This window comes from Halichoerus grypus, chromosome 10 (assembly GCF_964656455.1).
Source record: "Halichoerus grypus chromosome 10, mHalGry1.hap1.1, whole genome shotgun sequence".
NCBI classification, from domain to species: Eukaryota; Metazoa; Chordata; class Mammalia; order Carnivora; family Phocidae; genus Halichoerus; species Halichoerus grypus.
Window position 1 is genome coordinate 16,089,877 of NC_135721.1, and position 25,087 is coordinate 16,114,963.

The 25,087-nt window shown below is 34.4% G+C and overlaps 1 protein-coding gene across 1 annotated transcript in view; it reads left to right on the top strand.

The window, feature by feature from the left end:
• TDRD15 (tudor domain containing 15) overlaps positions 1-24,462 on the top strand; it is a 73,666-nt gene extending 49,204 nt beyond the window's left edge. Inside the window, exons 3-5 of the mRNA XM_036112723.2 lie at positions 1,155-7,413; positions 11,450-11,562; positions 23,459-24,462. Of these exons, the coding sequence (XP_035968616.2) occupies positions 1,158-7,413; positions 11,450-11,508 (6,315 nt within the window). The 5' untranslated portion in view covers positions 1,155-1,157 and the 3' untranslated portion in view covers positions 11,509-11,562; positions 23,459-24,462. The remainder of the gene's footprint in view (positions 1-1,154; positions 7,414-11,449; positions 11,563-23,458) is intronic.
• Positions 24,463-25,087: the final 625 nt, after the last annotated feature.

Genomic DNA, 25,087 nt, shown 5'->3' on the forward strand with positions numbered 1-25,087 from the left:
TTAACTCCAGGTCAAGTAGGAGGTGAGCTGCGGCCTATCACAATAAATGTTGGTTCTTGCCTGAATTGGGGGAATATTTTATACTTGAATATTGGTTTTACTACTTTTAGAATCCCAACAATCTAGAGAAAATTAGCTGGAGCCATAGTTACAATAGAGAGCTTTGCCTCTGTGCTAAAGATCTCTTCTCCCTCTACACTTTATGTGGCCAGTCATGCCAGTGACAAAGCCTGGATGTACCTAACTTACCTTAGGGTCTTTCCATGCCTGGCTTTCCTTAATGGTGTCCAGGACTTAGCCTATTGCCCTCAATCAAAGAAGAATCCAGGAGTTGTATAATGATGCTGATAGGGTCCAAATGTTACTAAAAAAAATTGACAGAGTCGGGAGTACAAACATTGTGTCTCCTGTGGGTTCACCATCTGCCCTTGCTGCTAGCATTCACCCCTTTGAGTTATGGGTTGTTAGAAGTCTGCATGAGGGAAAGTAGTTCCTCTCACAGTGGTAGATGGAGGTCTCCAGTGGACTTTATTTGGCCTCCTTCTATTATATCACATCTGTCCAATATCTAGTAGAAACTTGGAAATTTCTAGAAAATAAAGATTGCTCTCCACTCTTTTCCAGTGATTTTATATATATATACATACATCTCTCTCTCTATATATACATCTATCTATCTATCTATATATACTCCCTATTTTTCTTGTTCTCTTGGTTATTTCAATTGAATTTTTTGAAAGTGTAAGGCAGTGAAGTTAGATACATTTTTATCTAGTTCAATGTAATTTTTTAACTGGTATGTTCAATTTGATAAAAATAGGCACATTTTTTTAATAGAGTGAGAGAGGGAGAGAGCAAGCATGCACATGAGGTAGGGGCGGGGGGGGGGGGAGAGAATCTTAAGCAGGCTTTAAACCTAGCTTGGAGCCTAACTGAGGGCAGTGTCTCACGACCCTGAGATCATGACCTAAGCCAAAATCAAGAGTCCCACGCTTAACCAACTGAGCCACCCAGGTGCCCCCAGGCATATAAGGATTTTAAAGGTTTGTGTTTACATACCAAACTTATAAGAAGGCTAATTTCAAATTTATAGAAGGCTTGTTTGTGACAGCTGTCTGCCCAGAAGCTAATTCGTACTTATTATTTGCTTTTAGAAAATGGATTCTACATCTCTGTTACCAACATTTTTAGACCTGGATCTGACAATATCACATGTCGAATGTCTTCCCAAGGACATTCTGGTGAAATTTCAAGGCAGGAATAATATTGAATGTGAGTTTGACTACCACATATTACAGAGGGAAATGCAGCATATTCCAAAAGTAAAAAATAATGTGGACATTGATGACTTTTGTTTGGTAGAAGAAAGAGTATCTGGAGAATGGCAGAGAGGAAGAGTCATGGAAAAGAAAAATGAACTCTATACAGTGCTCCTCATAGATCACGGAGAAGAACTAAGAGTTGATGGTACACAGGTTGCTTCAGCCTGTGGCAACTTATTTGAGCTACCACCGCGGGTAATAGTTGGTGTTTTTGCCAACATACTACCAAATGGGGAAAGATGGCCTCCTAAGGCTTTGAATTATTTCAAGTCATTAGTAGGACTACAAGTGAAAGGTTGTGTACAAGCTGTTTTGCCTCTTCAAGTGATTCTTCTTGAAGTGCCAAAAATTATATCCCAGGTTCTTGAATTACAATTAGGCAGACTTATCGATGGGGACTCGTTTCGCCTTATTGTGGAAATGTTAAAAGAATTCCCACAGGAAATGCCAGATTTACTAAAACATAAAAGACCTGACTTATTAAGTAATAATGATACTTCACTTGATATTCAACACATTTTGGCTAATTTGCAGCCATCTTTGTCAGTAGGCAGGATTGAAAGTATAAAGGTATCCTCTGCATTGAGCCCAAGTAAATTTTATTGTCAACTAATTAAATGGATTCCAGAGTTAGAAAACTTAACAGTGGGTATGACTTTGCATTATGATACTGTCAGTCAAGAAAGTAATCCCACATGTGATAACTTTGGACTACTTTGTGTTGCCAAAAGGAGAAATGGACAGTGGCATAGAGGAATTCTTCAGCAGCTCTTGCCCAATAATCAAGTGAAAATTTGGTTCATGGATTATGGCAGTAGTGAGGCTATCCCCTCCATCCATGTGAAGAAACTTAAACAGGATTTTATTTTAGTACCATTATTTTCATTTCCATGTTCTCTGACATATTTACACAGTCCAGATAGAGATGCCAGAAAATCTCAACTGAGTGTATTTAAACAAGCCTTGTTAGGACAAATAGTATATGCACATATTGATTGGTTCAATAAGGATGAACATTTGTATTATGTAACACTACAGACTCAGGAGTCTACAATTAATTCTAAGTGTCTTCTGAAGACTGCAGGCACACAGGTCCTCTGTCCGGTGGCTGAATCAAAAATCTCTAATATGTGTAAGGAGACTAGTGCTTCTGATGTAAACAGCTTTGCAGTTGACTGCTTTACTGGAAATACTGAACCATTGATAAACTCTCCAAATAAAAACACTTTGAAAGTAGGTTTTCCTATAAAAACTGTAGAGATGGAGATACAGGCTGCCTATATAGCTTTTGTGGCCTATGTATTAAACCCATCAAATTTCTGGGTACGCACTAATGAACATCAGAATGAACTTCAAGATATAATGAAAAATATAAACAAATCTTACGATTTGTGTGAAAATGATGAACTGATTCTAAGAAATCCAGAACCTGGATTATTTTGTTGTGCTAGATACAGCAAGGACAGACACTTTTATAGAGCTGTCATCACTGAAATTAATGGTTATAAGATTAATGTTTATTTTTTAGATTATGGAAATACTGATTCCATACCATTTTTTGATGTAAAAATTTTGCTTCCAGAGTTTTGTGAGATGCCTGCCTTAGCCATGTGCTGTTCACTTGCACATATATTTCCTGTTGAAGATTTATGGGTGAAGGCAGCAATTGACTATTTTAAAAAAATTGTCTTGAACAAAGCAGTTTTGCTTCAAGTCGTAGCAAAAAAAGATGACAAGTACATTGTAAATATTCAGAGTATTGAAGCCTCGGAAAATATTGATGTTGTCTCTCTTATGTTACAAGCTGGATATGCAGAATGTTGGGAGGTAGAACCAGAATGTTGTCCTAAATCTGTAAGTGAATATTCAGTGTTAAATTTAAAATCTAAAAACAAAGTTAATATTGAAGTCCTATCTGCCCTTCTTGAAGGACCTAAACCTAAAAAGTACCATTCAAATAAGCTAAAAGAAAGTAACTTGTCCTTGTTAAAGTCCCCAGCTGTTAATTTCTCAGATTTAAAAAATCCTTTCACCTCGTCTGTGGGACCTGAGTCGCTACAACCTTATAAAGAGTATATGTTTAAACCGGGAACGGTCCTTGAAGTCAAATGTTCTTCTTATTATGGCCCAGGTGACTTTTCATGCCAGCTTCGATGTAAGTTAGAGGACCTAAAATTACTAATGGAACAAATTCAGAATTATTATAGCATTCATTCTGATCCTTATCAGATTGGGCAGATTGCTTGTGTTGCTAAGTATTCCAAAGATGGGAAGTGGTATAGAGCTGCTATTTTGACTCAAGTATCAAGAAAAGAATTTGACGTAGTATTTGTTGATTATGGTTACCAAGAAAGGGTTTTAGTTAAAGATATTTGTGCTATTAACCCACGTTTTCTTTTTTTAGAAGGCCAAGCCTTCAGATGTAGTCTTAACCATTTAGTTGAACCCATTAGTTGTAAATTCAGATGGACAAGAGAAGCATGCAGAGACTTTGGGAATTTTATTTCTTCATCTAGAGGATTATTGACTTGTGTCATTTATGCCTTAGTTCTTGTATATCCAAACTGTTTATGTAACTTAGTGGATTTACAGTCTCCACTCACTAGTGCAAAAGAATTTCTTACTAATCATGGCTCAGCACAGTATAATACATTATCAAGGCCATTTCCATCTTCAGTTAGTCTTTATAGTTACTGTTATTCTTCCTTTAACATAAAAATTGGAAGCGAGGAAGAAATATACATCTCTCACATATATAGTCCCAAAAAGTTTTATTGCCAACTCAGTAGAAATAATAAAGACCTAGAGACAATAGAAACAAAAATCACAGAGATTAGTAACCTCAAAAATTGTCCAAAATATGATCCTAGTAAAATGAGATTGTGCATATCTAAGTACATAGAGGATGGTCTCTCTTACCGAGCTTTAGCAATGCCAACAGATTCATTAACTGACTTTCTGGTCTATTTTGTGGACTTTGGAAATAAGCAGTTAGTAGAAGAAAGTACATTGAGAGCTATTTCAGATCAGTTTCCAGAGTTGCTGTTTACACCTATGCAAGCTATTAAGTGTTTTTTGTCAGATCTTAGAGATGTTGATATTCCAGCAGAAATCTGTAGCTGGTTTGAAGATAATTTCTTGGGAAAACCGTTAAGGGCAATAATATTGTCCAGGGAGTCAGATGGCCAGCTTGGTGTAGAATTATATGATGGATGTCAACATATAAACCAGGAAATTAAAATGTTGCTTCGTGCTTATGGAAAGAAACATTGTGACCAAGCACACTGTGTGGAAAAGGGTCCTAAAATAAGTGAGAATAAGAGACTTGCTGTTTCTTTGAAAGGCAAAATAGAAAACAACTATCAGCATAATACAAATAAAACTAATCTAGTAACATACTCTGAAAGCAAAATGGATCAATTAACAAATCCTGGAAGTACATATGCTAAGCTTTTGAAACCATCAGTTTGTTATAAAATTGAACCGGTGTCAAAAAACAAAGTGAAATCTTTGAATGATGGACTGAAAAATAAAGGTGTAAAAAGTGTCTCTGGATCTGCACATACAAAAAGTGTCCCTGGATCTGATGAAAATGATGTGGGCCGCAAATCAGTAAGGGTTGTATCGCAGTCTTTTATCCAAGAACTAAATCAAGCAGCCTCTCGAAACCCATCTAATCTTACTAGACCACAGATCAAAGATCTTCCTAAACCCCAAATTTACTTGAATGCCAAAGTTAAAGGTTATGTTTCTAATATCAGTAATCCAGCAAGTTTCCATATCCAGCTTGCGGAGAATGAAAATGCAATCATTAGACTCGCAGATGCTCTAAGTGAAAGAAGATTGAATATAGTGAAAGAGAGAAAATCAGTGAAGCCTATGGTGGGAGACCTTGTAGTTGCAGAATACTCTGGTGACCATGCCATTTACAGAGCAGTTATTAAGAAAATTTTGCCAGGAAATTCTTTTGAAGTGGAATTTATTGACTATGGTAACACTGCAGTAATAAACACATCCAAAATTTATGAATTTCAGAGGGAATTCTTGACCGTTCCTCAACTAGGAATCCATTCTTTTCTTAGTGGAGTCAAGTGGAATGAGCCTGATGAAATATGGGACAGTAAAACTGTGGATTATTTCGTGTCAAGAGTGAGTAACAAAACAGTTTCTTGTGAATTTTTGAAAAAGCATGGGCAGAAATGGGAAGTCAATATCATTTGCGATGGAACATGTGTCATTAATGAACTACTGAAATGGACAGCCTGTTCAAAACTACAGAAAACAGTTCTGCAGCTGCCTGTGGCTGTCTCTCAAAAGGTGAGCTCTGGTGAGGATAATGAAAGGAAGAAAGGAAGGTCACATGAGTGTGAAGGTTCTGGGATCCTTCAACCATCCTGCCAACAGCTGGTTAAGATTCCTCTTGAAGAGTTAAAACCTGGACAACTTGAAAAGTCTGAGATACTTTATGTCTCAAAAAGTGGGACATTTTATGTGAAGTTATCCAAAAATAAAAAAATCTTATCAGATTTAACAGTATTAATCACTAAAGAAGTAAAAAAACCCTCTTTATCAATGGAAAATATTGAAAAAGGCTTAGAGTGCTTGGCAAAATCTAAAAAAACCTTGAAATGGTATCGATCAAAAGTAGCAAAGAAGTGTGTCGATGAGAAAGTGCTTGTTTTTTTAGTAGATCGTGGTAGGTATGAAGTAGTACCTTTAGGTAATACCAAGGTGCTTAGTAATGAAATAAGAAATATTCCAAGACAAGCTGTGCCTTGTAAATGGATTTGGTGTGAAAATTTTAGAAACCAGTCATTTGAGTCCATTGTGTGTTTATTTGCTCATTTGGAAATAAGTATTATTTTCTTGAAATATTTAAACTCTGTGTGGAAAGTAGACATTTTGGTGGATGGCCTGTTACTTATGGAATACTTAAATTTAAATACAGTTCATGTTGAAAACAAACTTAAATCTTCAGAAACTATTTTTAACGTGGAATCTAAGACTCCTGTGTCATCATGTACAATAAGATCATATACTTGGACCCAACTCCAAAATGGAAAGCAATATTCTGGTATTGCCACTGCTGTTTGTGATCCATCAGATTTCTGTGTTCAGTTAGAAGATTTCTTTGACACAATGAAATCTCTCTTTGTGTTGCTTTCTGATCTACCAGAAAACTTGCAAACAGTGCCTCAAGAGTGCTTAATTCCCGGTGCTAGTTGTTTGTTCAAATACGATTTGGAAGATCAGTGGAATAGAGTAGAAATTTCTGAAGTCTCTAATCAGTATTTATTACTTGTGTTGATCGACTATGGATTTTCTGTTTACATACCTTATTCAGCTATAAAAAATCTGAAAGTTGTTCCTGTCGAACTTTTGGATATACCAAGGTTAAGTTATCCTTGTATCTTATATGGTATCTTACCTGCTAAAGGGAAGCATTGGAATGAAGAAGTGAGAAGTTTCTTTCAAGATTTCCTAAATAAACCAGGCTTAGTTTTTCAGTTTAGGAAGTATAAGTTTGAAACAAAACTAGAAGTAGATGTCATTCATGAGAAAAATAATCTGGCAGATATGTTAGTTGCATCTGGTCTTGCAGTGTATTCCAAAGATTCAGATCCTCTTAATGATGGAGTTAGTACTACTGGATCTACTAAAATCCAGTATCAATTACAGAGCAAGCCTATCTTCCCATTGTTAGATCAAAATTGTTACAAAAGAGAAAATATAAGTTGTACATGCACTGAGAAACAAAAGCTGAAAGAGAAAACTGTAAAGAGGAGAGAGGTCTATAAGAGCCTCTTAAGGAAAAGCCGTGTCAGTAAAAGATTATATTCTAGAAATGGAACTCTGAGGAAGAAGGCTGACATTGGAAAACATAATCCCCAAAGTACGGTTACATTTGATACGTGTTCAGCTTCATTTTGGGAACCACCTAATGGTTTAAAGACCAGCACCAACTGCATTGAAAACATTTTTGAAAAACCACCAACTGAAGAAATACAGGAAAATAACACAACGGATTTGAGAATAACAGTAAAGGCATCGCATGCTAATGAAAAAATTGCATCAGAGGAACACTTCAATGGTAAGTAGCTATTTTTAAAAAGATTTGTTTTTGTAGATTCTATTTTTGATTATTTTTTGGGGGGTTTAATCATTTAAGATATTTATTATGTTCAGTTAGCCACCGTGTATAGTACGTCCTCAGTTTTTGATGCAGTGTTACAAAGCTGTGATCACCAAGACAGCATGGCATTTTTGATTCTTTAAAAGCTTATTATATGTCAAAATTATCCAAATTGAAAATATCATACTGTAAGAAAACTTACTGGAAAATGTGAGTAAATGGATAAACTGGGACTGATCACTTAATTATAAAATGGAATGTGACTATTCCTTTTTTGAATGGTGACCTTTGAGAATGTAATGAAAGTGGAGAGCATTTTTAACCATATATGCATGCGCACATACATGACATTTTTTTAAATTTAAATTTCATTAGCCAACATATAGTACATCATTAATCTCAGATGTAGTGTTCAACAATTTATCAGTTGCATATAACATGACATTTTACAGGTAATTTCACGGGTTTCACAAAACTAAAGCCCCATAGAGCTCAGGTTAATAAATCTTGCTATTAGTGAGCTCCTGGGCTCATTTTGAAGACCAGTTTTCTGTTCTAGGTTTCTTATCAGATGAAATATAGCTTTATTTAGGTTTTTTGAGTGTGTTTTTAGCATATTGCTAATGCAGTTAAACTTATGGAATAAACTGGAACTTATTTCCTCTTAAATTTTTTAGATGTCAAACTGATTCTATAATATATGTTATAGCTAGAGTATTGTCTGATTTTGCTTATGCACATTATATTTCATTTTCTGTGTGGATTAGTTACTGAGGATTTTGTAGGCTATAAATGTTCCCTGTTTAATGAATGGACTAGAAATCTGTTATTCCATGTTACAACTTGTATTATAGCAGGTTACATTCTTTTAATCAGTGGAGGGATCTTGTTTTTATTGATGTATTTTAGAAAGAGTATTTCATTTGAATTCATATTTAGGTGTTTTATAGTGAATTGATAAATGCTTTAAAATTGGCTCTTATTTTTGTATATTTTGTATTGAATTAGCAGTTACGGTAGAGTGCTTACTATGTTCTTAGTGCTTAGTACCATGTACTAAGATTTTTGTACATATTCCCTCATTTAAAGCTTACCAAACTCAGTGAAGTAGGTTGATTTTTAGGTTTGAATGGAGTCTGATAACTAGTGCCCATTTCTTTGCCTGGATTCTAAATCACTTGAGAGAGGGACAAGGAGAGAAACAATTGGTGAGCAAAATACCCATTTATTAAAAAAAAAAACAAAAACAATATTGATAAATGTGGGTTTATATCAGTGGGAAAATGGGTTTACCAACACTGAATCAATAATTTAGACTTACCTGCACAGGCACAGAGGAGAACTTCTCCACATGGGGGGCCTACCCATGTAAAACATAAGGCTTGAGGCTTGTATCTCCAAAAAGGGAGGGAGGAGGAAGAGGCTAACCTAGCAGGTGCCTTTGTCCTTCTAAGCGACCAATCAGATTGGCCCTACTGCTGGCGTCAGTGAAGGAGCAAACAAACCCGAGGAGGGTTAGGCTAGGAGAGTGCCTCACCTGTGAGTACTTCTGCATGGAAGGACACCTCAGGAATGGGAAGAAGTACCCCCCCCCAAATTATCACTATTGTATGGATGAGGCTCAGGAAAGTTAAATAAATTGCCCCTGGATATAAAGACAGAATCTCAGTTCCTTATTTACTAGCAACTCTGATGTCTCCAACTCCAAAGCTTTTTGTTAATTACTTATACTGCCTTTTGAAGAGCAGTTCCCTCATTTGAGGAAGAGTTTTCAATAAGCTTTTGGCCCTCAGCCCATGCATTTTAGCACTTACATAATTTCTTTTATTACTTCACATGCGTGTATTTCCACCTTCATGTTTTTCTTATCAAATTCTTTAAGACCCCACTGTGAGCCCCCATCTCCATCCCACCTCCTGCATTCCTAGCATGCAGTGAATGAATGAGTGAATTAAGTAAAAGTAGCTATTACAAAAGCAGTTAACCAAACATCAAATTATAGTTCTAAGAAATAAAATTTGGAGTTTCGTTTAGGGTAAAATCATAGCTTTGAGACAAATATAAGAAATATGGTTTCATGGACTAAGAACTTACTAGTGCACTTGCTACACTCCGTTTTAAAACAAAATAAGAAAACGTCAGATGGTTCCATTGCCTTGAGTACTGTCCGCACTCCTGACGTTTGTTACTCGTCCAGCGGCAGGACTGTGGTCGCCACCGCTGTTTGCTATTACTGCCTGCTCTGAATCTAGGGTAAAATGTGTGTGTGTGTGTTTTTTTCTTCTTGGTTAAAGTTACCAATATTTGAAACTCAGCTATTAAGCTAGAAAAGTAGCTCTAATGGCTGTGCTTTTCAGCCTGGGCTTTGCAGTGACATTAAGAAAGGAAGCTTTAAAAAAAATTCGGACGCCTGGGCCTCACTTCTAGAGATTGCGTTTAGTTGGTCAGGCTGTGGTCTCACTGTCAGGACTTCAAAGCTCCCCAGGTGATTCTAAGGTCCAGCCAAGGTTGAGAACCACTGCTCTGGAGACGATTGTGGATAACTTCCTGAATTATTTTGTGAGAGAAAATACTAATTCTGGACTCTGAAAACTTAGAATCTATCCCTCTGGTATTTAGAGTCCAAACTATACATAATGAGTCACAGTAATTCTGTGCTAAACTTAGTGTCATTTTGTTAGAAATGGCCTTGAAGTACAATGCATTTATTTTACCTTGCCCAGGTATTGTTTTAATTATAGAAGTTGCCTCTTATGTTTAGAAAATTGACTTAACTTTTCCATAGTTTCAGCCTACTATAACATATCAATATTAAAATATTCAAGCTAATTGTTTTTGTTTGCAGACTGTTTTCTCAAAATAAGTTACTAGTCTGTTTCCAGGATGTATTTGCTGTTGATTGCTCGCTTGCTTGCTTGTTTTTCCCTGGAAGTCCTTGAATAGATAATTATGGGAACTAGAGAATGTAATCACCCTTTAAAAAAACCCACAAAAATATCTGGTCACTCTTTGGTGACGAGGCAGTGCTTGATGTTGTTATGTGCTGCTCTCCTCCAGTTGCTTATTTAACTGGAGGACACTTTTGAAAGAAATCTGGAATGTCAGCCCAGTTTTGAGGAGAGTTTTGTCTGACCTTTTACATTTGAGATGATATAGCTAGACATCCAAAGGGGAATGGCTGACAGGCATGTAAAATGTTAGACTGAATTCTGAAAATACAAGATTTGTAAGTGATACATACTTATGAATTACTTGCATTGAATCTAGCGTGGTATTTAAAAGTATGGGCAGTGAGGCCCCACTCCGAGTTTGAATTCTTGCTTCATCCCTTCTTAACTCTGAAATTGGAGGTAGGTTTTTTAACATATGTTTCTATAGTTAGTTTCATCTGTACTACGCAGCTAATGATGACACCATTGGCTGCCTGTGAGGGCTATGTAAGTTAAAACACGTAAAACCTATTAGTATCTGGTACAAAGTACATGCTCACTAATTTTAGAAATAGTAGCTATCCTGATAAAGCTACATGTGTTTTTAAAATCTTTTGTGAAATAGTAACTTGAAAAATTGATGCTGCTCTGCATGAAATTGCAATACTTAAGACTGTGTGTAATATATATACACACACATACATACACACACATGCATATTTGCAGTATAGTGGTTAGATTAGTAGTTAAATCTGTTTGGAAGGTAGGATTTCTGATTGAGAGAATTATAGTTCTAAATAAAGATTAAAATAGGCTATATGTATTTTTTTCCAAAATGGGTATAAGGAATTATTTAAGAAAATATATTTTTCGTTATATGTATAATCATATGCATAATTTACATGCCATATTTCATTCCTTTTTTAAAATTGTGGCTTATAGAAATTAAGTAAAAATTCTGTTTATAGTAGGAATTTTCAAAATAAAGTCTTGACTATTAAACCCATAATGCTTGGAAAAGTATATTACAAAATACTAATTGTTCTTTTTTGCTTGCTTTTCAGTGCAGGGAGATGAAAGCTCAGATCCTTTATGCATCAGTTTGGCAACAAATAATATATAGGATACCCAGTAATTACTGTCTTGTTTTAGATGCTCCAAATATATAACAAAAGTGGTAAGCATATGACCATTTCTAATACTAAAAGTATCTGAAAAGCATCTAGATTGTTCAGATTATTTTCCTAGCAGACAGTGATTAGAATGTTACAGAAATTTTATGTGACCAGGAAATATGACTTGTTTTCAGAAAGGTTATTTAGGAAATGGGGTTCACTCCTGAAGTACTTTAAACATTTTATTTGATAACCCATTCTTTGCTTGTATTTTCAGTCATTACATAATATTTCACCATTATCTTACATCTTTCAGGTGTCTTTCCTGACTAAAGCCTTTGTTTCTGTTGCTACTTTGTAGAGTCATCGTTGCAGTCATGGATAATAATAGAGAGAGTTAATGCTACACAACCATATTCTCAGGAAAATATAGGTGCTTATAGGACTGACATTTAGTAGTAGAATATGGAAGAGAAGTCCGATTTAATCCCATTCTTCCTTCTCTTTAGCTCATGCAATGGGATTTTTCTTTTACTTTATTTTGCAGTTGTATTTATTTTTAATTTGGCTTTATATTTTTGGTTGTTTATTTGTTGTAGATACTTGTGACATTCAAGAACACTACTGTTTAATTGGAGGGGGTGATATTTTGTCAGTGCATTTACCTGTGAATTAGAATTTATTTTATGAGTAAACATTTATTGAGCAAATTCAGAGTATTTTGTTGCAAAGATAGAACCGTAAAATCATACAGTTGCACTTAAAATCCATGTCTGCCAAATTGTTCTGAAGAACTAGAGATTTGGTGACTTAGAGAATATTTGAGAAAACTTAGAAATTTCCTAAGCTAGCTAGGGACAATCAAGTTTATCATTGGTACAATATTGTATATTGAGTGTACTGATATTGTTATTTTTTTGAGGTTAGGCAGTAATTTCTGAAATACTGCTGCTTATGAATATGAGTTTAAATCTGGTATCTTGAAAGTTTATTCAAGGCGGGGGACTTCATATTTTTACGCTACAAATTAATCTGTGGTTTGTGGTTATTTTAGAGCAGATAATTGAACAGTGACTCTTTGTGATCTAATTTCTTTGAATATTTTTGTGTCCCTTCCCCCATACCTCACCAGATTTTAGAGATTTTGTACAATTTAGAAAAGGGCTTCTATTGGAAAAATAATTCACTTCATTCAATTTCTGTGACTGTTGTATCACGGGGCTGCTTTTGTTGTTTGGTTTTGGTACCATAAAATATGGTAAAGATAGTGATTTGGTTAATTAAAGAAATGAATTTGAATGCCAAAATAAAGTAGTAATGGATGTTTTTGGTACCAGTTTTATCAGGAAGGGCCTCATACCCCTTCAGCTTTTCAGATTTAATTCCATTTATGTGTCTTCAGGTATAGTATTTTAGTTTGGAAATAGACAAACTTCACAAATTTATTGAAGCATTTAAAATAACGTTTTTACAAGCCTACATTTCAGTTAATTCCTACTTGATTTTTTTTTTTTTTAATTTCGACGGCAGCCCAATATAGAAAGTAGCTGAAGATAGGATTTAAGTTTCCTTTTAAGATATAAGTGATTAATTTAAAACTATGGTTTTCCTTTTTTATTTTGAAGGCACATTTTACCCCCTCTACGTTAGCTAGTTTATTACACTGTAAAAGTACAACATGGAGGATGTATAGTAATTCAGAGTACTTTCAAATAAAAAAAGCATATTCATCTCAGGATTTACATTTTCATAGGATTAAGTTTTATTATATTTTACAGATAAGTCAATATTAATGCTTTTTTCTTAGTCTAAAACACTTGTATTAGTTTGTTAGTAGAATCTGGTATTTTATGAATGTTGGCAACAGACTGTTGGTTCAAAATTTGGGAAGCAGTAACACATCTAATTTTTTAGATTAAAATATTTCAAAGTTGAGTGTTAAGCTTCACTTTTTAAATTCATTTTTAATTTTGCCTTATTCATATAAATTAAAAAATGTTATTTTTTGAACTCTCATAAAATGGTTTATAAGAATGGAAAATATTCCTTAGAAATGGATTAGTTTTTAAAATATATATATGCATTATTCAAAGCTATATATATTGATACAAAATAACACTGATAAATAAAAACTGTTAAAGACAAATTATTTATCCATTTGTCTTTTCCTAGAATGATCACTTTTATTCTAAGTTCTTCTATATAAGATGCTGAGTTGGTTAAATCTTAGTGTCTGATTTTTAAAATTTTAAAAATCTGTGTTAATATAACTTTCTGACTTGTTTATGTGCATTTAACTCTAATATCACTTTAAAAACTTGTTTTGTTATAGTTATGTACACCCAAGGGAAATTATTTTTGTTTTGTATATTGGGTATTTTGTGTAAAAAAAAAAAAAAAAAAAAAAAATTTTCCACAGTAAAATATTTAAGCATAGTTTGCTAAAGTCTGAATGTGTGTATATGAATGTGTTTTTTTAAAAGGGTACTATAGCATTAACAATCATATCTGTGCATATTGTGATGAAAAATTGAATTCACTTTAACATTTCCCGTAACCAAAGCTAGTCCTTACTCAACTTAAACACTTAGTATACTTTTTTCTCTTTAAAAGTACTTCTAAGTCTCAAAAGTCTTTAATTTTTCATTTTTTCACATTTAAAGGACTGTTGGATTTTTTTTTTTAATTACAGATCTTTTTACCTGGCCTATAATTTTTTTTTTTTCAAATTTTTATTCTAGTTAGCATATAGTATAATATTGGTTTCAGGAGTAGAATTCAGTGATTCATCACTTATGTACAATATGCAGTGCTCATCACAACAAGTGCCCTCCTTAATACCCATCACCCATTTAACCCATTCCCCCCCACCTTTTTTTCCCTTCTTCATGTTCATTTGTTTTGTTTCTTATATTCCATATGAATGAAATCATGTGGTATCTTTGTCTGACTTAATTTGCTTAGCATAATAGTCTAGCTCCATCCACGTTGTTGCAAATGGAAAGATTTCATTCTTTTTGATGGCCGAGAAATAGTCCATTATATATATATATAGAGGAAAACAACAGTTCAAACCTCTGGGACTTGTAGCAAAGGCGGTCATAAGAGGAAAGTATATAGCAATACAAGCCTATCTCAAGAACCAAGAAATGTCTCAAATACATAACCTAACCTTACATCTAAAGGAGCTAAAAAAAGGAACCCCAGAAGAAGAGAAATAATAAAGGTTAGAACAGAAATAAATGATATAGAAACACAAAAACAATAAAAAGATCAATGAAACTAGGAGCTGATTTTTTGAAAGAATTAATAAAATTGATAAACCCCTAGCCAGACTTATCAAAAAGAAAAGAGAAAGGACCCAAATGAAATCATGAGTGAAAGAGAGATCACAACCAACATCACAGAAATATAAACAATTAGAATAATATGAAAAATTATATGCCAACAAATTGGGCAATCTGGAAGAAATGGATAAATTCCTAGAAACCTATGAACTACCAAAACTGAAATAGAAAATCTGAAAAGACCCATAACCAGCAAAGAAATTGACTCAGTAATCAAAAATCTTCCAACAAACAAAAGTCCAGGGCTGGATGCCTTTCCGGGGGAATTCTACTAAACATTTAAAGAAGAATTAATGCCTATTCTTCCCAAACTGTTCCAAAAAATAGAAATGGAGTGAAAACTTCCAAGCTCATTCTACGAGGCCAGTATTACCTTTATTTGGCCAACAGTTTGGATATAATTTTCAACCTTTTTCAAAAGTCTCCAGCAATATATTTTTTCCTACATTTGACTTTTACAATTTTTCTTAGGTTATATTATGACAGCCATACTAAGTATATTTAAGATTCCTATCCCCTTTGGCTAGGATATATTAAAATCTTAGCGTGAACTCTATGTAATAGTTTTAATATATTTTCTTTTCTCAGAATTTCTTATTAATCATAAAGTGATCAGTTGACTAAAGTTATATTATCATAATGCTTTTCCATAACATAATATTTCTGTCTTGACGTCCTCGAACATACTGCTATCTCTGAATGTCTTCTCCTTAGTACTAAATCATCATTCTTTATAGTCTAGTCAGTTTCTTAATGGTGCATTCATTCGTCATACATTTTGGAAATCACCATATTCAATATAGGAGATACAAAAATGAGTCAAATTCTGATTCTTAAGATACAGTGGTGGAAACAAGGTAATTATAAGTGGTACATGGTATGTAATAAGGGTATATAATAGGTGCTTTAGGACGACAGAGGAGAGTACCTAACTTCCTGGGATTGAGGAACGGGTTGTAAAAGACTTAAAAAAAAAAAAAAAAAAAAAAAAGTGATCTCTGAGCCTGATTCTTGAAAGAAAGGTGGTATAATTTGTCACGGAACTTAGGCAAACCTACAAGGAAGGAAATTATTGACCTCATAGTACAGCCAAGCATAACTGACTCAGTACAAACCAGTTTTGATTGCTAAGGCCCATGGGAGTTGGGGATAAGAAGTGAATGCTCATGGGTATGGAGTTTCTCTTTGGGGCTCTGAAAATGTTCTGAAACTAAATGGTGATAGTGGTTGTACAACTCTGTGAATATATTAAAATCCATTGATCTGTATACTTTGAAAAGGTGAATTTTATGACAAGTGAGTGTTTTAGTGAAGGTTCTTAAAAATTACATGTATGGGGGCACCTGGGTGGCTCAGTCGTTAAGCGTCTGCCTTCGGCTCAGGTCATGATCCCAGGGTCCTGGGATCGAGCCCCGCATCGGGCTCCCTGCTCGGCGGGAAGCCTGCTTCTCCCTCTCCCACTCCCCCTGCTTGTGTTCCCTCTCTCTCTGTCAAATAAATAAATAAAATCTTTAAAAAAAAAAAAAAAAAATGTATGAAGCTTATATATAGCTTATGAATTCAATAAGCTATTCCTTGAGACTATTTAGAGAAGAATGGAGAAATGTAATGAAATTCTGATATCTAGTTTAGGGATCTCAAAATTAAAGGGAATAAAATCTCAAACTTCAAGGTTCAAAAAATAAATGAAAAGGAGAGCCCTAGGAAGGGGAAAGTAACATCCTTAGCCCAGGTCATTCTGTGCATGTCATTATTAGCTATTGGTGTGTAATTCATTTTTAAACCTTTATTATTTTTAAGTCTAGACATCAGAGTGTAAAAAGCAGATCTACAGCTAGAGGCTTTATTGCTGAGTGAACCACCCATGTAACTGCTACTCAATTAAAAAATGGAACATTACCAAGACTCCAGAAGTTCTTTTCCCTTTCTCACAAATATTTATGCCCTCCTATCCAAAGGAATTACTATCTTGAGTTTTGTGGTACTATCTTCATTTCTTTTTGTGTCTTTAAAATAATTTTACCACCTAATTTTGCCAACAACCAAGAAAAAACTTTTATCTTTTAATGGTTATATATGGAACTGATAGTATGCTTTTATATAGGTTTCTTTTTGCAAAGTTTTTAAATATGGGATTTATCCATTTTGTGTGTGTAGCTCTGGTTCATTCATTTCTGAATAATACTTTATAAAGTATTCATTCTACTCTTAAACTGGAAGAAATGTCATCAATTATTGTAAAAATACTGATGTGAAATACTATGCATTTCATAAACACATATGTGCATTTCTGTTGTGTGCTGGGTTCCATTGCTGGAATCGTTGTCATTGGCTGTACACTAGTGTGGCAGAGAGTAGAGGTGCTAGGATACCCACTGGATAAATAACTCTTTTTACCTGGTTGCTGAGTGTATTTCTGTGGTGGTTGCATATGATAAGCATTGGCGTGAATCACCAAGATTGACGTACCAAGATATACATGGGCATTACCAATGGCTCATCCAAATTCCTCTGCTACAGGTTTTCTTGTCTTTATTTTCCAGGTTTGTACCTTCTGAGCCCCAACCAACCAACTTAACCAGTTACCACTATATAGAAGACTATATATATGATTTTTGAGTGTTAAAACACCCTTGCATTTCTGGGATGCCCCGTTTAGGCATGTTATGTAATCTTTTTAATGTCTTGCTAGACTTGGTGCTAGCATTTTTTTTAAAGGAATTTTGCTTATGAGGGCTATTGGTCTATGTTTTTTTTCCTTTTGTGAGATCTTCTCTGGATTTGGTATCAGGGTAACAGAATGAGTTGGGAAATTTCTCCTCTGTTTGATAAATCTTATGTAGGATTTTATTATTTCTAACTCATTTTCAAAGAAACTTCATTTTTTTCCTACTGTTTTTCCATTTTCCATTTCATTATTTCTGCTTTGACTTTTATTTCCTTTTACTCTGCTTGATTTGCTTCTTCTAGCTTCTTGAGGTGGACTTATTTTAGATATTTCTCTTTTGTAATGGAAGTGCTTAATGTTATAAACTACTTAAGAATTCTTCACCTGCATCTCTTATATTTTGAAGTGTTCTTATTTTTTAGGTTATTTTCTAATATCCCTTTATATTAAATTGGATCCAATAACAGTGAATTTTCTCAGCTTTTGTTTTTCTGTGAATATCTTTATTTTTGTCATTATCATTATTTTTGTCACTAGGCATATTTTCATATCATACGATAAACTTTTTTGAGTGTACAACTCAGTGGCAGTTGTAATAAGTTGGGCAATTATCTCCGTAAATAACTTCTACAATATCTTATTATTCAGTATCATTCCTGCAATTCAGTATGCAATTCCTTTTAGGTACTTAGTCTATTTTGAATTTATTTTTCTGGATGGTGTTAAGAAAGTGATCCAATTTCATTCTTTTGCATGTAGCTCTCCAGTTTTCCCAACACCAAGTTTGTTGAAGAGACCATCTTTTTCCCATTGTATGTTCTTGCCTTCTTTGTTATAGATTAATTGACCATGTAAGCATGGGTTTATTTATGGGCCTCCATTCTGTTTCATTGTTCTGTGCCTGTTTTTGTGTCAATACCATACTGTTTTGATTACTATAGCTTTATAGTATATGTTGAAATCTGGGATTATGATACCTCCAGCTTTGTTCTTTCCAAAGATTGCTTTGGCTGTTTGGGTTCTTTTGTGGTTCCATACAAATTTTAGGATCATTTGTTCCAGTTGATATTTTGATAGGGATTACAGTAAATCCATAAATTGCTTTAGGTAGTATGGACATTTTAACCATGTTGGCTCTTCCAATCCATAATCATGGAACATCTTTCCATTCATTTGTGTCTTCAATTTCTTTCATCAACATTTTATAGTTCTTAGAGTATAGGTATTTCACCTCCTTGGTTAAGTTTATTCCTTGGTATTATTTTTGGTACAGTTATAAATGGGATTGTTTTCTTAATTTCTCTGTGTTACTTCATTATTAGTGTATAGAAATTCAATAGATTTCTGTATTTTGTATCCTGTGACTTAATTCACTTATTCCAGTTTTTTTCTAGAGTCTCTAGGGTTTTTAAATACATATTATCATATCATTTGCAAATAGTAGAAGTTTTACTTCTTCCTTACCAGTTTGGGTGCCTTTTCTTTTTCTTGTCTGATTGCTGTGGTGAGGACTTCTAGTACTATATTGAATAAAAGTGGTGAGAGTGGACATCCTTGTCTTGTTCCTGATCTTAGAGGAAAAGCTCCCAGGTTTTCACCATTGAGTATGATGTTAGCTGTGCATTTTTCACACATGGCCTTTATTATGTTGAGGTGTGTTTTTTTTTTAAATTAGCCAACATATAGTACATCATTAGTTTCAGATGTAGTGTTCGATAATTTATCCGTTGCATATAACACCACTGCTCATCACATCACCCCATTACCCCATCCCCCTCACCCATCTCCCCTCCAGGAACCCTCAGTTTCCTTCTCCTTTGTAGAAGATTTTTATCATGAATGGACATTGTACTTTATCAAATGCTTTTTCTGAATCTATTGTGATGTTTCTTTTCTCTTGTTAATGTGATGTATCATATTGATTGATTTATGAATATTGAACCACCCTTGCATCCCTGGAATAAATACTGCTTGATTGTAGTGAATAATTTTTTTAAATGTATTTTTGGATTTGGTTTGCTAATATTTTGTTGAAGATTTTTGTATCTGTTTATCAGAGATATTGGCTTGTAGTTGTCTTTTTTTTTGTAGTGTCTTTGTCTGGTTTTGGTATTAAGGGGTAATGCTGCCCTAATAGAATGAATTTAAAAGGGTTTTTTCTATTTTTTGGCATAGTTTAAATCATTTGAATGTTTGGTAGAATTTACTTGTGAAGCCATCTGGTCCTGGGTTTTGTTTGTTGGGAGATTTTTTTGACTATTGATTCTATTTCATTGCTAGTAACTGGTTCAAATTTATTATTTATTACTAATTCAGTTTTGGAAGATTATGCTTCTAAGAATACATTTCTTCTAGGTTGTCCAATTTGTTGGCGTTATATTCTTTTGTATTCCTGTGGTGTAGATAGTTATTTCTCCATTTCTGATTTTGAGTCCCTTATTTTCCCTTGAGTCTGGCTAAAGAATTACCAATTTTGTTTATATTTTCAAAGGACCAGCTCTTGGTTCTTTACCCATTTTTATTCTTGCCATCCTAGTGGATGTGAAAAGCTATCTTTTGATTTTAATTTGCATTTCACTAATGATACTGAGCATCTCTTCATGTGTTTATTAGCCATTTGTATATCTTTGAATAAAAGTTTTCAAAAATTTTCACCATTAAAAATTTTTTTTGTCTCTATTGTTGAGTAGTAATTCTGGATACAAGCCCCTTATCCTGTATATGGTTTACAGATACTTTACCCCATTTTCGAGGGTTGTCTTTTTCACTTTGATGTCTGTTTGAAGCACAAATATTTTTAATTTTGATGGAGTCCAGTGTGTATCCATATTTTCGTTGCTTTTGCATTTGCTTTTGGTGTCATACATAATAAATCATTACCTAATCCAAGATGATGAATGATTACAAAATTTTTTTCCTAAGTTTTAGAATCCTGGTTCTTATATTTAGGCCTTTGATCTATTTTGAGCTAATTTTTGTATGTGGAATGAAGTGGGATCTGACTTCATTTTTTTCTGCAGGTGGATTTCCAGTTTTTACATTACCATTTATTTAAAAAGACTATTCTTTGTCCACTGAGTTGTTATGGAAACTTTGTCAAAATTACTTGACCCAAAATGAATTATTTGTGGACTCTTAATTATCTTCCGTTGATGAATAGGACTAGCCTTTTGCCTGTACTTCACTGTTTTGATTACTATAACTTTGGAATATTTTTGAAATCAATGTGTAAGTTCTCATTTTTTTTTCTCAAAATGGTTTTGGGTCTGTTACATTTCCATATGAATGTGAGGGGGTCACCTTTTAAATTTCTACAGAAAACTCAGCTAGATTTTATAGCAATTGGTTGAATCTGTAGACTAATTTGGGGAGAGTTGCTATCTTAATATTGAATCTTCCAATCCACAAATGGAGAATATCTGTTTGTTGATCTTTAATTTCCCTCCACAATGTTTGTAATTTTTAGTGCACAATTCTTGAAACACTTATCCTGTTTCTAAATATTTTCTTTGTTGCTATTATGAAAGATACTTATTTCATTCTCTAATTGTTAATTGTTAATCTATTGGAATACAATTGATTTTTGAATTTTGACCTTGTGTTTTGTAACCTTTCTGTACTTATTCATTCATTCTAATTTGTGTGTGTATGTGTATGTTTCTTTGGATTTGTTGCATACAGAATGTCCTATGCAAATAAAATTTAAGTCTTCCCTTTATTTGGATCCTCTTTTTTTTTTTTTTTTTTCCTTGCCAGATTGCTGTAGTTAGAATCTACAATATAATGTTGAAAAGAAATGGTGGGAGCAGGTATCCATGTCTTGTCTGTATTAGGGGGAAAGGCCTTCTTAGACCATTAAGTATGATGTTTGTGGTTTTGAGTTAACATTTAATAAGGTTGAAGTTTTTTTCTAGTCTAAATTTGAGAGTTTTTATCATTAATAGATACCTACTTTAATTATTTCTCTTGGTTATGTATCGCTTTTACCTGTTTCCCTGTTTTTATTATTATTATGTAGAAGACAATGTGGATGTATGTTGTAGTAGTTTTGGGTTATGTTATCTTCCTCTTAAGATTTTAAATTTTTGTTCTGGTAGGTGGTTAAGTTACTAATGGATCACTTGGCTTTTACCCATCTAGTTTAAGGGAAGATCTATTTAATTTTGTTTTCATGCTTTATTCTTGATCCTTCTTTGGATAACTTTTTTGGGGTCTCAACTGAATGCCCAGGTTGTTTTCCAGGGTGCTTTATATTCTGGCTTGGCCCAAACTGCAAAGTCTCCCAAGCACCTTGTTACTTCCAGAAACTCTACTCAGTTTTCATCCTCTTAACACAGCTACACTAACTATAGAGTCTTCACCCTGTAAATTTGCAGCCTAGGAGTTGCTAAGGACCTGAGGAGTTACCATGCAAACCTTTGGGGTTCATTCTCTGTGGCTGTAACTGTGGCGCCCAGATCCCAGCTACCATAAATAGCCTTGAACCTTGATTTCTGCATCCTTAATTGAGTAAAACTACTGCTCTGTGCTTGGCCTCCCTTCGTGCACTGTGGTTCAAATTATTTTCTTAGGGAGAGAACCTGGATGAATATAGACATTCTTCCATGTATGTCTCCTTTTTTAAGGATTACAGCCCTTCATGAGTGCTGTCCAATGTCTGCAAACAGTTCTATATATTGTTTTGTGTCCTGTTTGTAATAGGGCAAGTCTAATATCAGTCTTATAAGCCAAGACAAGAATTCTCTAGTTTTCATTAACTTACACCATTCAATAAGGAAGCACTTGAAGGTAATAAAATCACTTGGATTCTGGGCATATTGTTCTCTGACCTCTTGTTTTAATTTCTACTCTATTTCTCCAGTATAAGCTGGATCAAGCACCTCAGCGCCTATACATAATTCTTCTTTACCTATTTCCTCAGTGGATGAGGAACCCAAAGTGGCATTTTTTCCAAGTTATTTTTTCCCCAAGTTATTTTTTCCCCATTTTATCTTAATAGGGTTTTGAGGGGCAGCAAAAACACATGTGCAAGCATTATTTCTCCCTCCTGTCATTACGCATATTACCAGTTGCACTTTGGTTTTCATCATTTATTTCTTGATAAACTGGCATAGAAGATTTTAGTTTTCAGAAATGGCTACAACACTGTCTCCTGTCCCGTTCCCTTTCCAGGGAGTACAGAGAAGTGGTGCTTCTTGACTTGTGTGATTAGGTTGTACAAGGTTGTGTAACTCTAACTTGTTCACTAGAATTGTCCTGCTTAATGATGAGTTGCCATGTAAGTAGTCCAGTGACCTTAAGGTTTCCATGCTCTAAGGAAACTCAAGCCATGTGGAAAGGTTCAGTTTAGGCTCTTTTCTTGTTAATTCCAGTGTATTACCACTTGCATATCCCTAGTTAAGGCCCAGACATTGTGGAACAGAGATAAGCCAACCCTGCTGTGTTTTGTCCCAATTTCTGTCTCATAGAATCTGTGACATAATATCATTATTTTTATCACTGGGCTTTAGAATAAGTTGTTATATAGAAATAATAACTGGAACAAACTTTGGTACCAGACGTGAGATGCTGCCATAACTTTTGGACTGAATTGTGGGCAGAAACTGGAAGGCCCTTGAAGAGAGGAAACTGACAAGCCTCAAGGAAGCTGTCAGTGAGGGCCTTAAGGAAGTTGAGGAAAATGTTGAAAGCTGGGGGAAAGGAGACTGGAGATCTTTGTTATATATAATAAAAGAATATCTAGTAAAATTGCTACTGCCACAATATGGAAAAAATGAAAATGTACCTAATGAATGGAGAATTTAGTCTGAAGGCTTTCCAAGCAATTACTGTATGCCTCCTGATTCTTTGTTTCGAATGAGAGTGCCTGTAGAAGTTACTCTATGCTTGCCCCACAGTGATATGTTGGATGTGTGTGGGCTAACATGCCACTTTGTTTCATAGGTCTTCAGATCAAGAGGAACTGTACTTGAGGAACAACTACTGGGGAGCCTAATCTACACTTGGACCTGATTTAGATGATGAGGTCTGAGACTATCCTGATGCCATCATGGATTGAGACTTTGGAGGTCTTGCAGGGAAGGGTGTAGTGAATTCTGCATATGGGAATGATGTGAATTGGGGCCAGAGGGCATACTGTGTTATACATTATTATCCAAAGATTGTCACAGTAATCTTTAAGCTTTCATCCACTGTGACTTTGCTAGTCCTGCTCCAGAAAGGGAGGGAGTAAAATTACCCTTCTCTTGGAAGTGGGTAGGCTTATGAGTGCTTTGACCAAAGCATAGAGTAGAAGTCATACCATGTGATCTTACAAGGCTAGTTCAAAAACAGTGATGTAGCTTTCACCTTATTTTCTGGAACACTTGTACCTGGTGCCTTGGATCATCATGCAAGAAATCCAGATACCACATCCAGGTTGTGAGGAAGCCCAAGCCACATGGGGAGGCCATGTGTAAGGAGTCCTGTCAACAGTTCCAGACCCCAGCCATTTGAGTTTTCCTTGCTGAAGCCATGGGTATTGACTGTACAGAAACAGGCCAACTCCATCATGTTCATCATATACAAATTCATGAACTACAGGGTCCATAAACTTAATAAAATAGTTGTTTTATACTAAGCCTTGAGGTAGTAAGTAGAACAGCTGGAAAACTTCTAACCACTTATAAAGAATCATTAGACCTTTTGGTGTATAGTAAGAGTAAAAAGGCCTGGTAGAGTAAGGTATGAGTTTCAGTGAAAAAGTATGACATGTTTTATCTGCCTGATGGCTTGCTTATTCATTTATTTGGTTTGGGATATTAAATTCTGTGGCTATATGCCTTCTAGAGAGTTGATGTGCCACTATACATTAGTTTGTACTAGTTTATTTGTAAACATTCCATTTACTTTGCATTTTGTTCTACTTGATTAAAAGCCCAATAAATGTTTCCTTTAGTTTGCCTCCATGTTTTACACATAGTTGTGAAATAAATACATACTAATTGAATATTTTGTCAACTTCTGAGGGCATTATTCATGAGTTTTTAAAAAAAAATGTGAATGACTTCTAGATGATTTAGGAAATAGGTAATTATGTATTAGTGTTAACTTCTTTATTCATAAGGGTTAGTCTGTCTTAAGGAACTTCATTCCATGGTATACATACATATATAATTTGATTATTTTTATGAGGTAAAGATTATAGATAAAAAGCAAGTTTTTCTAGCAGTTAAGAAAATGTTTCTATAATTTTTGGAGGGTTTTCCTGCCATCTAGTGGCAGTCATTTCTATAGTTCAAATTCCTTTGAGCTTTACTTATCTTGGACTATCTTCTCTTAATTTTTTAAGACTTTTTTTTTTTTTTTTTAAGGAAAAAAATTCAGGTGCCTAAAGAGAAGGTAGCATCTTTTGAAGAAACCTGATATTCTACGTATACCTCCCATATAATTTAACATAAGTGAATAAATATGACCATGTTATTCATTCTTAAGTATAGTTTTTCCTGCACTTTCTTTTTTTTCATTTGCTTGGGTTCTCCTTCCTTTTTCCATTCCTAGAATTCTTTAACCCCTGCCCTAAGGTATGTCATA